At 37.6% G+C, this 14,669-nt stretch overlaps 1 protein-coding gene across 1 annotated transcript in view; it reads right to left on the minus strand.

Annotated features, from left to right (window-relative positions):
- Positions 1-6,144: 6,144 nt before the first annotated feature.
- Positions 6,145-14,669, minus strand: part of LOC145997073 (uncharacterized) — a 149,207-nt gene continuing 140,682 nt past the window's right edge. Inside the window, exons 4-5 of the mRNA XM_083133690.1 lie at positions 13,271-13,486; positions 6,145-7,529 (exon numbers count right to left, since the gene is read on the minus strand). Of these exons, the coding sequence (XP_082989816.1) occupies positions 6,880-7,529; positions 13,271-13,486 (866 nt within the window). The 3' untranslated portion in view covers positions 6,145-6,879. The remainder of the gene's footprint in view (positions 7,530-13,270; positions 13,487-14,669) is intronic.

Here is a 14,669-nt window from a genome sequence, read left to right on the forward strand (position 1 = left end):
GATTTCTATTTTTCGTAAATTCTCCCTTTTTACCTAAAATTGGAAGTAGATTTTCCTGCACCAAGAGAAATTTTCCTTCATGTAGCGCGGCACAGAAAGCAGGAAGGAACGAGGAGCTTTCTCCTGCCAACGCTGTTTGCAGCGGTAGAACTAACCAGGTATAGGACACCTGGTTTTAAATAGCCGCTTGCTTCGTTCCTGTGATTCTCATACGCCGATATAACCTGGTTTCTGTATTTTACACTATTTCTCGATATAGTGCTTTGGTTATTCTTTTCGAATATTAACTAAATTAACTTTGTATTTATGCTATTAACAATAAGAATAACAAACTATGTTTTTTATAACTTGAAATGAATTTTACAATTTCAAGGGGGTGGCAACGAACCTCTTCGATCCCCCCTCCCGACGCCCATTTAGCGATACTAACATCGTGTTGTGGTACAAGCAGGATTGTTAAAAGGTCCAGGAGCGAGGGATCTATTGGACCGGACCTAACAGAACCGGAACGTTTTTTTTTTTCTCGCACAATTTAAATTCGTTCCACGTTGCTTATTGTTTCTTTTCAATGCCGATCTTCGACCGTATTTAAATTGATCCTGAAAAAGGTTCCTGGACCGAATTGAAGTCTTTTACGGTCCAGAACCCGTTTACGCTTGCTGATTTTCTCTACCGGACCGGAATTGAATTTATTTACAATTCCTGGACCTTTAATAACCCTGAAGTTGTTTAATGTCAAGGGACCCGTAAATTCCAATGGATTCTATTGGGTTCCCTAACAGGACTGGAACTTTTTCCTTGCACAATTCAAATTCGGTCCAAGGTTCTTGACGGTCCACTACCCATTTACGCTTTCTGATTTTCTCTCCCGGACCGGAATTGAGTTTATTTGCATTCCTGGACCTTTGAGAACCCTGAATGCAAGACCTATCAATGATGACGTTGCATTTGAACATAAGAGTGCAGAGGCCTTGTTTCAGGAAGGTATTTTCAAGCTACGTGCACACAAAACCCAAAACGTGTTAATTGACACATATGTTTTGATTTCAATAACACGTTAACGTGCATAAACTGCAAATGATGCACCTTTTAGTGTGTCGAAATACACATAGAAATGTATAAATGGATATTTTTTATCAGATGAAGTTCCATGTGATGCACTAAAATGCATCAATTTGGAAGATCAGGCAAGATCATTTCGAAGATAACAAAATTATACATCTATCTGTGTCAATTGATGCATTAAAAAGTGAAAGTTTGTTATCTTCGAAATGATCTTGCCTGATCTTCCAAATTGATGCATTTTAGTGCATCACAGGGAACTTCATCTGATAAAAATACCCATTTATACATCTGTATGTGTGTTTCGACACACTAAAAGGTGCATCATTTGCAGTTTATGCACGTTAACGTGTTATTGAAATCAAAATATATGTGTCAATTGATATGTTTTGGGTTCTGTGTGTGTGCCACTTTTCAAAGCGTTCATATTGACCTACCAATGATGACGTTGCAAGTAAAGAAAGCGTCTATGCACAGTCTTCGCTACGAGAACGCATTACTTACACGCCAACAACAACTTCTAGTCGCATTCAGCGACTTTGAAATTGCGAACCTACACGCGAATAACGTTCAGCGAGGCGATACGCCTGTGTTTCCTATGCCCTGTAGTAGTTTCACATGGAAGAGAAAGAATTGTTTCGATGTGAAGACTAGGGAGAAAAACAGAGCGAATTAAGGCAAATTTGCGGTGAAGGGTGTGAACGAAATTCGGTCCTTACCTCTTTTCCGTCTGTTGTTTTTGTCATATACATTCGCTGTTTCCGTTTCGCAAAGCCCCAGGGCTATGCAATTGGCATCTGATACGTGATCGACCTGATAGCGGTTACTTGGAACTGGCCTCGTTGGGAAATCTGGAAAAATGTCGTCAACCGCACATTTTCACCTCGACACTTCAATCTATTTCGCCCTTGTGAAAAATACATTGCACGAAACTTTGGAGCAGGAGCTTTGACAACTCACATGTCAAAGACTACTTCTTCTTCCTCTTACAGGCCTGGGTAGCCAAAAATTGATCACTCCGTCTGTGATATGGTTTTCCTAAATTTCCTGTTCCCTTTGGCCTGCAATTCAATCATTTTCTAGGCATGTTAATTCTACTGTCACTGATAATTTTGAATTTATTCCACCATTGCTTCGATCTTTTATTTATTTCGGATTCCTTCACTTCTAATTTTCTCTCGTAAGGTTACTCCACTTAAACACCGCGAAAATCTCATTTCTGAAACAGCTTGTTCTGGTTTTATCATGTTGACGAATAGTCCAACATTCGCTACCATATAGAAGATCAGGTTTTGAATTTATTACGGTGTCTAATTTGAATTTCTTTCTCATTCGTTTTCCAAAATCTCATCAGAATTCCATTTAATCTATTATATTTTACTAAATTTTTCTCAAGATCTTTTTGGGTTTTCGAACTGTGAAATATGGTTGCCAAATATACACTGTTACCTGTTCAATTGTGTTTTCAATTATCACAATTTTTACTCAAGAAAGTATTATACCATTATTTCCATTGACTTAGTTTTATAGTCCGACATTTCCGTGTTATAATTTGTAAGAATTAATTGGAGTTTGAAAACAGACAAACAGACCATTGTAGATAATCACTTGTTACCATCAATATCTGGTCGTCTGCAAATATTGCAGGGGAGGTCCGAAATTTCTAGGGTGACCACATATACTACTACTGTTTGTCTGTTTGTAGTATTGTATTTCCATCATGTCAAAGTATTTTCCGAAACCTCTCCTTTCGAAAATGATAATTCGAATTCGAAAATATACCATCTGGTCTAAATTATTTCTGGAGCACTCGAATACATATTCACTCATATGGTTTTCTTTCGCTGTATAATGTTCGTGGCACCGTATCACATATCTAGACAACTGCCAGAGCAAACTACACAGATATTTTGTTGACGTAATTTTTAAGAAATTGATCTATCACAGCGGTTTATCGAAAGGAGAGTAATTTTTGAAAACGATCTTACTGGCGCAGGACAAATGTCCGTATTGTCCTATTATTTTTTTTTTAAAGTGGAATTGTGTATGACTGCTTCTAAGATGTGTGTGGATAACAATTATTGGTTCAATTTGTAATGATAATATCTTGCTTACGGTCGTTTGAAGCGTAAAATGGCCAACATTAAAATAGAAATACATAAAAAACATAAACTGACGTTAAAGTGTCTATTTTTCTTTTGTGCACAGATAAAAATGTTTGTTCGGATTAATAAAAAAAATGGTAGTGGCGAACACTTCGTTTGTTTAAATAACCATCAACCAAATAATTGTTCACCAATACCAAAAGATTTGGGCAAGTTCTATTTGTTTGTCGTAAACCTTTTTTTTGGTTACCAATACCAAATATTATTTTGGTAAATCTAACAAAATCTGGCCCATTTGTTTAGGAAAACCAAATAATTTAGTCAAAATTACCAAATTTGCCTTTTTACCACATGTTTTTACTTAAGGTTACCAAGTGATTTGTTTCGAGTAACAAAATAATTTAATCAAAATTACCAAATCTGGTAAATTTAAGTTTCATTGTTGTTTATCATTACCAAATATTAACACCACGTGACAACGAAGAGCCCCAATTTTCTGTTAATTGGAAAACAAATATTGCTTCTGTTTCGACTAACTCGTGCTGTCCGTGTTGTCAGTCCGACGACCAAGACCACAAAGAAATGGCTTAGCCTAGACAAAGACTGTCTTTTGCAGATTTAACCCACTCGCACTCGTGCGTTGTGCTTGCGTTGAGAACAGGCTGTCTTGAAAAACTGACACAAAATTCACTGGAATTCATCGTGTGATCGCTCAAACACACTGCCGTTTGGATTGTGGACGTGCGTACGTCATGATAGACGTATACTTCTAACGTGTGCATAATTACGAACGGTTATCTAGTTATGGTAAATTTAACCAAACGTTTTGTTTCATTTTGTATCATTTTGTTTACGAGTACCATATTTCGTCTGACAAAATGCTTTAGTAATTACAAGCAACATTGATTATCGGAAACAAAAAGCACAACCAAACGTTTTTGGTAATTCCAAACAAACCATTTTTTTTCTGTATATAAATGCTAGAAAAACAGTACAGTACTGTTGTTTTTAGCAGTTATATATACTAATCTGACATGTTTTAAATATGATTAATGTAATTTACATCTTAGAGTAGAAAAATGTATATTACAAGTGTGTTTATTTGCACATTTCACTGTTCTTCGCCTACGACCAACACTTATACCATAATTTCTTCTTTAGATATGATAAACAGATTTTAGTTAGTGTATTATACTTAAGTTTTATCTCATAGGCCACAGTAGCCTTGTACTGTAATGCAAAATATTGTGATATGTGAAGTATAAAATGAAACAAACATATTTATACAATACATTATATTTTAATAGCGTGCATTGTTTATCTCGTTGGAAATTTTTTAGTAAAACTAACAATATTTCTTCCATACAAAGTAAAATAAAACACTATCACAGTAGCATCAATTCAAATACAGTAATTGTTTTGAAAATACTGAACATTCAAAAATTGCACTCTTCGTAGTACAGAAACTTTAGACTTTTAAGTCACATTATTAACGTTCAGGGAATCAACAATTCTTTGATATGAGGTTCAGGTTTTAACCTCTATCATTGCACAGAACCCCATTTTCTTCTTTTTTTCTTTTTTTTAAACAAAACATAAAAGTTATCACATTCATACAGTCACAACTTTAAATCTAGATTCAACTGAGTTTATTCTCAGAGCAATCACAACACACTTTATCAAGATCGGTTGTACCGAAGTCAGTCTGTACATTTTATAATAAACGAGGTTTAAAGTTTCAATAGGTTCGAAACGTTAAACAACCACTTTGAACACTATGATTCACACACAAGCGTGCACCAAACAAAAACGAATATATGTACATTTGGTCCTTAGAGAACATTTGTGAAATACTCACGGAACGTTGGCTTAAAAATGAAATTTGGGCATAAGAAAAATGTTCTTCACAGATCATGCTGCGCGTAAGTACCCGGTGAGTATTAAAAGTTCGAGATCATTTTTACATCACGTAAACTGTCGTTTACAAAAAAGAATCGAGCAATTGGAACGTTACTATTGTAGTCTTGAACTGGGTGTAATTTCAATCTTCAGTCTTTTGTAAGTCATGCAGCAAATGTTTGTATTGCTCGTACAAGAATCAAATGGAATGTTATTTAGCTGATTTATCTTCTGAGTTGTTTTATGAGCAAATGTTTATGAATATATTAAATGATTAGGATAATATTTTTTGCAAAGGTATGTTACGGTTTCGTAAATAATCAAGATTATGGATATCATTGTTTTCAAAGGTTATCTGAATCTTCTGTAATCTTTCTGTATGTCGTACAGAGCAATATAAGAATGCATTTTCTGGAACTCCATATGTCGTACATGTAAAAAGTAAAATAAGAATGCATTTCCTGTTTCAGAAAGTTCTATCACTTATAGTTTGTAAGCAGTGGCGTACCCAGGATTTTCGAATGGAGGGTAGATTACGTATACTCTTTTTTGGTAGTCAACCCTCATTTTTCCATTCTTTCCGATTTATTAATACTAGGCCAAAGGGGAGGGGGGACATGTCACCCACCATTTCCTCCTTGGTCACGCCACTGTTTGTAAGCAAACTACTTAGAATCGTTTCACTGATATTTCTAAGAAAAATGTTCTTAACAAGTGTGCAAGGACAACGTTTTTTGGTTCAAATTAGAAATATGGTCCTTTTATTCAGGTAAATGCATTAATTTCTGAACAAAATGCTGGGATGAAATTAAGAGGTCTTAACCAATAAAGTGCCAATTATTGACCTTACAAGAAACGAATGACTGGAGAAATTTTAATAGATACACTGTTATAAAGGGCAGTGATTAAGGGCTGGCTCAGATAAGTTCACATTTCACGTCATTGAGAATAAATAATTTAAAAATAGCGAATTGTTTTCAAAGTGTCAGCATGACAAGTACCAGAATGGTGAACTATCAACATTAAAGGATACTTTGGTTTGGTTATTTTGTCGAGGAAGTTGAAATTATTTATGCAGCTAACATGTCTTTGATCATGTCTTGTTAATAGGGATTTTGCTGTGTTCGGAGTCTTCGTGTATTATCTTTGAACAAGAAACCTGGAAGTTGAAGCAAATTAACGCAATCAAAAAGTATTAACGTGAATGAAAAGTTCTACATTAGCAATATTAGGAACCGTTTCACGGAAATTTTATCTCATGTTGAGCTCTCAACGTGTTTGAAAAATTGCTTGCGAGTCAAGTTAGCAGACAGTGTAACTCATTGTATCTGTGAACAATCATGAGAAGCAAGTAATAACGTAATGTGAAGGTATCAGGAAATGTTAGTGTTAATGTCATGTTAGCCATTGTTGCTGTTAGAGTGTGGAAAGTATCTCATTGTAGAAAAGATGTTACTGGTATCATAGGACGTTTCTAGGGTTTTATTGGGAACAATGTTCTGGATGTGTATAGCTTGAAGTATGATTCAGTTGTAAATCTGAAGGTGTCAAAACTGTTCATATGTGTTCAAGGTATTTGTGAAGAGATGTTGTTGGCTTACCGAGTAGGTGATTTCCAGAGCAAACCTGAAGTTATCCAGATCTTGAAGATGAGAGCTCTCGACAGTTCGGACTCTTCACACTATTCTTTTCCAGAAAAATTCAACCCATACATTTGAGGTATTGTCGTTCAAAATACTTCCCGATTTGGAATTGGTCTGTGTTATATTACTTATTTCGACCTGCGTTGCATTAACCACTGGTGAAACGTGTATCAATATGGTCGCCAGACGGACGGATCTGACTGATTGCCCACTCTATCAGTAGAGTACCTGTCTGTTCCTTGTTCCGCACTCAACTGTCCTTGAAGAACAAGCGACTGGGAAGGTTCAATGGCTCGCGAACCGGAAATGGTAATATTGCTGGAACTCGTGACAATCCCACCTTCCTCCTGCTGGTGTTCTCTATACTGTTGGTCCATTTGTTTCACATCTGGCAGGTGAAGATGAATCTGACTCTGGTTCGGATAAACATGCGGGTAGAGTAGCGTGGGTTGTATCATGGGCGGACTGAAGTACATCCCTGTGTTCGAACCACCTCCACTGCTGTAGTAACTGTGAGATCCGGTGTAACTGTGCAAGCTAGGCATGTATGGGGTTGAGCCGAACGACATGGTGGTTGTTGGTGATCCTGTATGGTGGTGCTGGTGGTGGTAAGGGTTGGTGCTCGCTGGGTTTGATGGAGGGACTGAGGGGTCCGAGTACCTTGTGGCCACCAGAGGCGAGAAAGGATCGGATGATGAAGATCTCTGGGCATTTGGTCCGCTGAGTCCCAAGCCGTCGACGTCCGTCTTCATCCTATTGTCGCTGGAGAAGACATAGTCGTCAGTGTTTGTAGTGGCGCCGTTTCCAGCATCTGGAAGCACTGGAGAAGAAATACTGTGTTAATTCCTGTAAATCATGTACAACTATTGCGATAGTGTATATGCTGATTGTAATGAAATGCTGGCAATGAGAATTCAAAAAATTCAGAACTCATGCATAAGATATATATTTAACCTTAAGAAGTATGACCACTTAACTGAATATTATAATACCTTAGGCTGGATTAAAATGAAAGAAAGACGGAGGTACAGAAAACTAGTGTTGCTATATAAGTTACTTTATACAGGAAGTCCTTTATATCTCACAGACAGATTGCTTCCCTTAGGAAACCCAGAGCTATCACACACAAGATCCCAAAGTTCCAATCTTCTGACAATTAAAACTCACAAAACTGAATTTTTTAGTAACTATTTTACTGTATCAGTGCTTAGGGACTGGAATGCACTTTCACATGGAATGAGAAAATCAATTTACATAGGTATCTTCAAAAGAAGATTAAGAGAAAGTTTTATGGAGTGATTTTTTTTTGTCAAATTAATACATGTTTAATAAATATTTGTAGTGGCCTGTTATGTATATAAACCTATGTATGAGTGTGTGTACATGTATATATATATATATATATATATATGTTTTATGTATTTCTTTGAATTACATATTTTTACCGCTGTTGGTTTGACATGAAAGGTATATGTGTGATCGTTATTTGCAATGTTTATATATGAATCAATTTATGAATATGTTCTATATTATGAACTTTTGTATGTGGCTGAGTGTAAGAAAAGGCATGAGCTTTAATCTCCGCCACAAATAAATAAGAGACAAATAAATAAATAAATAAATGTATGTATGACTTTCCTATTTTATTCAAAACAAAAGGCAGATATAAAATTCCAATATGAAATACATATTGGGGGGGCTCCCATTTGGCGCAGTGCTAGCGTCGTCGCCTTGTAATCAAGGGGTCCCGGGTATCGGGTTTGATACCCGGTGGAGGCACATGACACAGTGGTTCGGATCCCACTTTAAACCGCAGGTCCAGTCCCGATTAGCCTTACTGTGCATGAAGTGGACTTAAAACACCAACTCAAACCAAACATTTGGGGCATTTTAGCGTTACGTGTGTAACATTCATGCATAAAATGTTATTTCTAGACACGGGATTGGAATAAAATATTCACAGTGAACTGGTTGCATAGAATTATGAAGTACTGTACTTTGTGGTCTGCTAACAAATGGAAAAAAAAACTAGAATTATGACAGCCTATTAATGAAAATTCGTTACGTGTGTAACGCTTTAAAAATGAAACTAGGTTAGATTTGATTTGGCTGTTTCAAGTCCACGTTATGCACAGTAAGGCTAATCGGGACTGGACCTACAGTTTGAAGTGGGATCCGAACCACTATGTGCCTCCACCGGGATATCTAAGTTTGACTTCGTTTGTTTGTGAAGCATATACATAAGCTACAGGTGCTAATACTTTTTCCGGTTAAATATGCAAAGTACATTCATTCTCAAACATTTAAACCTTAATGCAATTAAAAACAATAATAATTTCAGAAATTCACTTTGTTCTATGTGGAATAGAATCACTTGGAATCCCCCATCTATAGTTCTACAGAAATGTAGACAGGATAAGTGAATTCCCACAAATATGTTTAGTTCGTTATTTAAATGGTTACAGGCTTATTATGTTCTTGTGTTACATTAATTTAAAAAAAAAGTAATATCTATCGAGTTGTATAGAGAAATCTGAGATACTGAGGTGTGACGTCATCGAATGTCAATGTCCCATATATTATGAACTCACCTTTATCATCATCCCTGGAGAGATGACGTGAATTAATTAGTTTTTCTAATGTTAAATAACTAAATGAATATTATTAAACTTGCTGTAATTAGTCAATTATATTTCTATTACTTCTTGAAATTTATTGAAGTATTTTTGATATATAAGAGAAAACTTTGAGATACCGGCGAGAAATATTAAATAGTGTGGGTTTGTAGACACTTGCTTTAGTAGACTCAAGTTATAAGGCTCAGGAACAGAACAGGCATGCTTCCCTGGAACTATGAAATATTTTAATGTCAATCTATAAGAGCCTACGGAAATGATCATTGACGATTTCTCAGATTTTGCAAGAATTTCCGTTTTCTCCTTGCTTAAATGAAAGGGTTGTTCTGGAGAGACGTAAACTTCAGAAGTCTGGTAATTTTAGTTTTTAACCATGCAAGGCTACCAGACGTTCCAGTTTAGTCGGGACAGTTCATTATTTGCATAATATAGGTCCAGTGTTCAGAGACTTCAGTGTAGGGCGCTCCGAGTCTATAAACTTTCAACTAAGAAAGCAAATGATTATTCAAATTACAAGCGTTAGAACTATTCAAATCCTGACTATAATATACTGTTCCTCGATGAGTACAAAACTTGGATTCGATTCTGTAATACGGAACACAGAAATTCTTTAAACGTACTATAACTTTAGAACCAATGCAGTAAAAAATGTTGCGGTACACACTTCAGGCGTGTATTCAAGATTCTAATCGGATGGTAATTTAACAAGACTTGATTACATAGCATTGTCGTCCGTGACAGAGTGCTGCTTTGGGAAATATTTAATGGTGCCCTTAGCTCTGTTTTATATGTCACGCAATGTGAAATGCGTGTTGCAAATGCTAGAACACGAACTACAAATGGAACCTTTTATGCGGTTAGAACATGAACAAACATTGTGGGGAAAGAACATTTACATGAAGAGTGAGTGTGTTTTACAATGCCGTGAAAAAGTGAACTGAAGGCATCACTATCTTCGCTGTCATAATTAGAAAGTTGAAAAGGTTAATTATGAGTACATTATTAGATAACTCTCATTGAAGTTGTCCATCAGAAACGTTTTGAAACCTTCAAGAACTAACGTATTTCAGCTACTACTGTATTCTTTTTTCAGTCTGATCATATTTCCTTCAGCTGGGTCGGAATCTGCAAAACCATGTTAAAGGAGGAACATATTACAGCAGGCAAGTAAAATATCACATGTATAGCAATGTATGAGCCCCCTGGGTAACCGAAAGGAAAAATGTGGAAGATTACAATAAGTGACATGCATCAATTTATTCCACACAAAAAAGCTAGTTACTAACTAATTGTTAGCAAATCTGTGTTTAGATCTACTAAATTTGCTAATTTTGACAAGATTATTTGATAATTTCTAACAATGTAAGATTTAGGGTAATAATTTATTGTTGTGTGTTACTTTTTAATCACTCCTCATATATAGTAGCTATGCACAAGTTTCCTTGTTATTTTTTCGTTCTGTTCAATCAACGCAGTTTCTTTCCTTTGGCTAAAGAGAACGCCCAGCAAGCTTAAGATTGCCACCTTGTGCATTGTAACTCCACAACTCAGTCACTCAGATGAAACGAAATTCCCGACTCTTTTCTTAAACACTGATATTATTTTAATTATTTTAATGGTGATGTCTACATTTTTATTTTTTGAGGAACCATTAGGGGCACTGATTATTATCTATGCAAGAAATATCGATTATATAGTATGTCGTAAAAAACATATTCCTCAAAAAATTCCAAAACTAGCGACACGTATAAAAGCAGGCATATTCTTCACTTCCATCCTAGTTAAACAAGGAAAAGTAGGAGTCGAATAGGAATGCAGGCAGACAGGAAATAAGAAAAAAGTGAGAGGATGCAGTGAATCATTAAATGAAATGAAACACGTATACACACACAAGAACCATATTAATGGTATGCATCGCCTCCACATGTGGCGTCCTCTGCCGCAAGTAAAGCGAGAAAAAGAGAGTCAGACAGGAAACTACATTAAGAAGACCAGCATGTGTAAACAATATGGCATGTTGCAATATCTGACCTTGATACTATTAGCTGGAACTGTCTTTGTCCGCTTGCCAATCCCTTACACTTTCTTTTCCTTTTTGCTTCCTTGATTTCTGTTGAGACACCGTCTGTTGCTGAAGTCAAAGAATTAAAAATGCATTGATTTTGATCTTTACGCCTCCATTTGTACACTATAGGCTAGTCGCAACGCTGAGGATAAGAATGTTGAAGGGACAGCCATGACTCGAACCAGTGACGGTGCCAGACAGAGCAGGGTCTCCTTTTACCAACCTCCTTACGGTACCCGAGAAATAAGGACAACTCCGTGACTGAATGGTTAGCACAGGGCGCTACGACGCCAGGGGTCCCGGATTCGAATCCCGACCCGGCCATGTGAGGATTCTATCATCGTGATCTTCGCGATTAGCCAAAATTAGCAGAAAAGCGAAGTAAAATAAGCCCAATTAATTAATCAACTGATAGATAAATAAATGCTCTTCTAGCTCAAAATGTGCATTTCTGTATGGTATTTCGGGGCAGGCTGCCCCTCCAGAAAATACCTCCTTGATTCACCTTTTGTTTTCCTGTCGTCGTCGCTGACTCCAACCAAGAACCTTCGGTGTGGACTGAGGCGACTCAATACCAGCCACAGGGGCGGAAAGAACTATTTTTAAACCAAGTGACCACATCTGTGTTTTATAGATACAATATTGTGAAAGCCATATCCCTTTCACACGTTCTCGACATTTCAAGAGCTGTTTTAATTCATGTTCCTCATTCAGGTTAATTAACTAATCAAAGAGTTAAGTGTAGGTTCACCGATTTTCTGAAAGATATATATATACCTTCTTGCACAGAGAAAAGAAAATATTGTGCAAATTATTTCAAGATATTTAAAACAATGCATAATATGTCTCGGAGGCAATCGCCTCCTCTGCCCCCACTTAAATACGCCACTGCATGTGCAACCTTGCTTCACAGATTCACTTGTTCATTGGTCGAGCCCTCTCGAGTCACTACTTGCGCAGAAGACTTGTTTTCGATCGCTTGCTCCAGAGTTTCCCTAGTATGGAGTTAGATCCCTGCACAGGGACCGTCTTTATGGCAATGACCCGCTGTTGCCATGTTTACCTACAAAGAAACTTGCAGTCAAGCATATGATTGGGCCTACCTCTGCCCCCTGTTTGTGCTACAAGCGGCAACCTTAGAATCCATCCTCCCCGAAGCGGCAGCAGGAAAACAGGATTTTGTCAAACTAAGCGTTCAGCGCTGTGATGGGGGCCGGGTATGGGAGTACCTTGGCAACGTCGGTATAGTTGAAGTCCTGTTTCGAACGCCACTCTTACTTCAAAGAAAGTTCCGAAAGATCCGTTTCCCTCTGACAACCATGTGTCAAGTCCGGGTGAAGCCCAGTAGATCCTCCCCTCAAGCCTTTCCCACCAATAGCGTCCGTTTTAGGAACTGGCAACTCTTGTCAAGTCCACGTGGAGTAAATGAGACGTTGCCAATTCAGTTTCTTTAGAGATTTCTTAACGTGAGGTTGCAGTAATCTTTGGTAGGTTGTGTTATTGTCCTGTGCTATTTCTTTTTATTATACAATGTGAAGACCTTGGGAGTATATCGTCGCAGTGAATGAATGGGTGTTTAAATAACACTGCACGTAAAAGTAACAACAGTGCTTTTCAGAAAGAAAGAAAAACAAGTGCTGGCTCGAAACAAGATAAACGTCCGGTCCGCTTCCTCCCGAACTGTGTCAAAGATACCGAAATGGCGTTCGAGTCAGGACTTCTCAACTATACCACGTGACGGATGTCACCGTAGCAACCGTTTGTGTCGCTCGACGAAAGAACCACCTCCCACGATTCACCTTTCGATGCGAGGACTATAGCCAGTCAGTTCATAGAAAAAAGTTTGAGGTAAGAATTTACCTGTGGGTAAATGACTTAAGGAGCCGTCCATGGAAGGTGTCACTTGACCCGGAAGGTCCCCTGAGTACTGGATGGAGGAGCCGAAGTTAGGCGACTGCAGCGTGGACGTTGTGTTGGTCGACCCGAGGCCCCCTGGCAGATACGATGGGTACGGGTTGGGGTTGTAGCTGGGCCAGGGAGGGTCCGTTCCCGCCAGTCCAAGATTTTGACTCGAATCTGCAAGAAAAGGAAAAAATGCGTTATTTTCAACAAGCATTGCAGAATTTTTTGCAAAGTTATATCTTACATAAGCCTTGGATTATGTGATTTGTTAAAAAAAATTATAAATGTTCTGCAAAGTGAAAAAAAGAATAGCTTAACCTGTCACTAGTGTCAATGATATTGGCTTGCAATCAGTGGCGTATACTAAGTTCAAGATCTGGTCTATCTCACTATGTCACGTGGTCCTAGGCTATGAATAGAAATAAGTTTACCAACTCCTAAGAAATCAGGTTGCCAACTCATAGGAAATCAGGTTGCCAACCCATAGGAAATCAAGGTTGCCAACGCATAAGAAATCAGGTTGCCAACTCATAGGAAATCAGGTTGCCAACTCGTAAGAAATCAGGTTGCCAACTCAAGAAATCAGGTTGCCAACTCATAGAAAATCAGGTTGCCAACTCACAAGAAATCAGGTTGCCAACCCATAGAAAATCAAGGTTGGCAACGCATAAGAAATCAGGTTGCCAACTCATAGGAAATCAGGTTGCCAACTCATAGGAAATCAGGTTGCCAACTCGTAAGAAATCAGGTTGCCAACTCATAAGAAATCAGGTTGCCAACTCATAGAAAATCAGGTTGCCAACTCACAAGAAATCAGGTTGCCAACTCATAGGAAATCAGGTTGCCAACTCGTAAGAAATCAGGTTGCCAACTCATAAGAAATCAGGTTGCCAACTCATAAGAAATCAGGTTGCCAACTCACAAGAAATCAGGTTGCCAACTCACAAGAAATCAGGTTGCCAACTCATTGAAAATCAGGTTGCCAAGTCACAAGAAATCATGTCGCCAACTCCAGAATCACCATCATCATTTCACTGATATGAATAATATTATTTACAATTTCTGATCGATTTTTCTCCTGTCTTTTATTCTCTAGACTCCAGGCTTCGCAGATAGCGTAGCTAGCCTAGAATATACCCTCCTGCTTGCAATAGAATAAGACAAGAATGCATCCCGTCACATACACTTATTTATCATATATGCAGATGATACGTAAAAGAATGTTGCTCACCAAACATTGAAGTGTTGGAAGATGCAAAATTCGTTCTTTCATAACCGTTAAGGAAAAGCCACAGAATATTGAGAAAACATGATAAATACGTGACGAAAGTGAAACACAGGATAAACAAGTGACGAA

Source organism: Lepisma saccharinum, chromosome 13, assembly GCF_977018435.1.
Source record: "Lepisma saccharinum chromosome 13, izLepSacc3.1, whole genome shotgun sequence".
Taxonomy (NCBI): Eukaryota; Metazoa; Arthropoda; class Insecta; order Zygentoma; family Lepismatidae; genus Lepisma; species Lepisma saccharinum.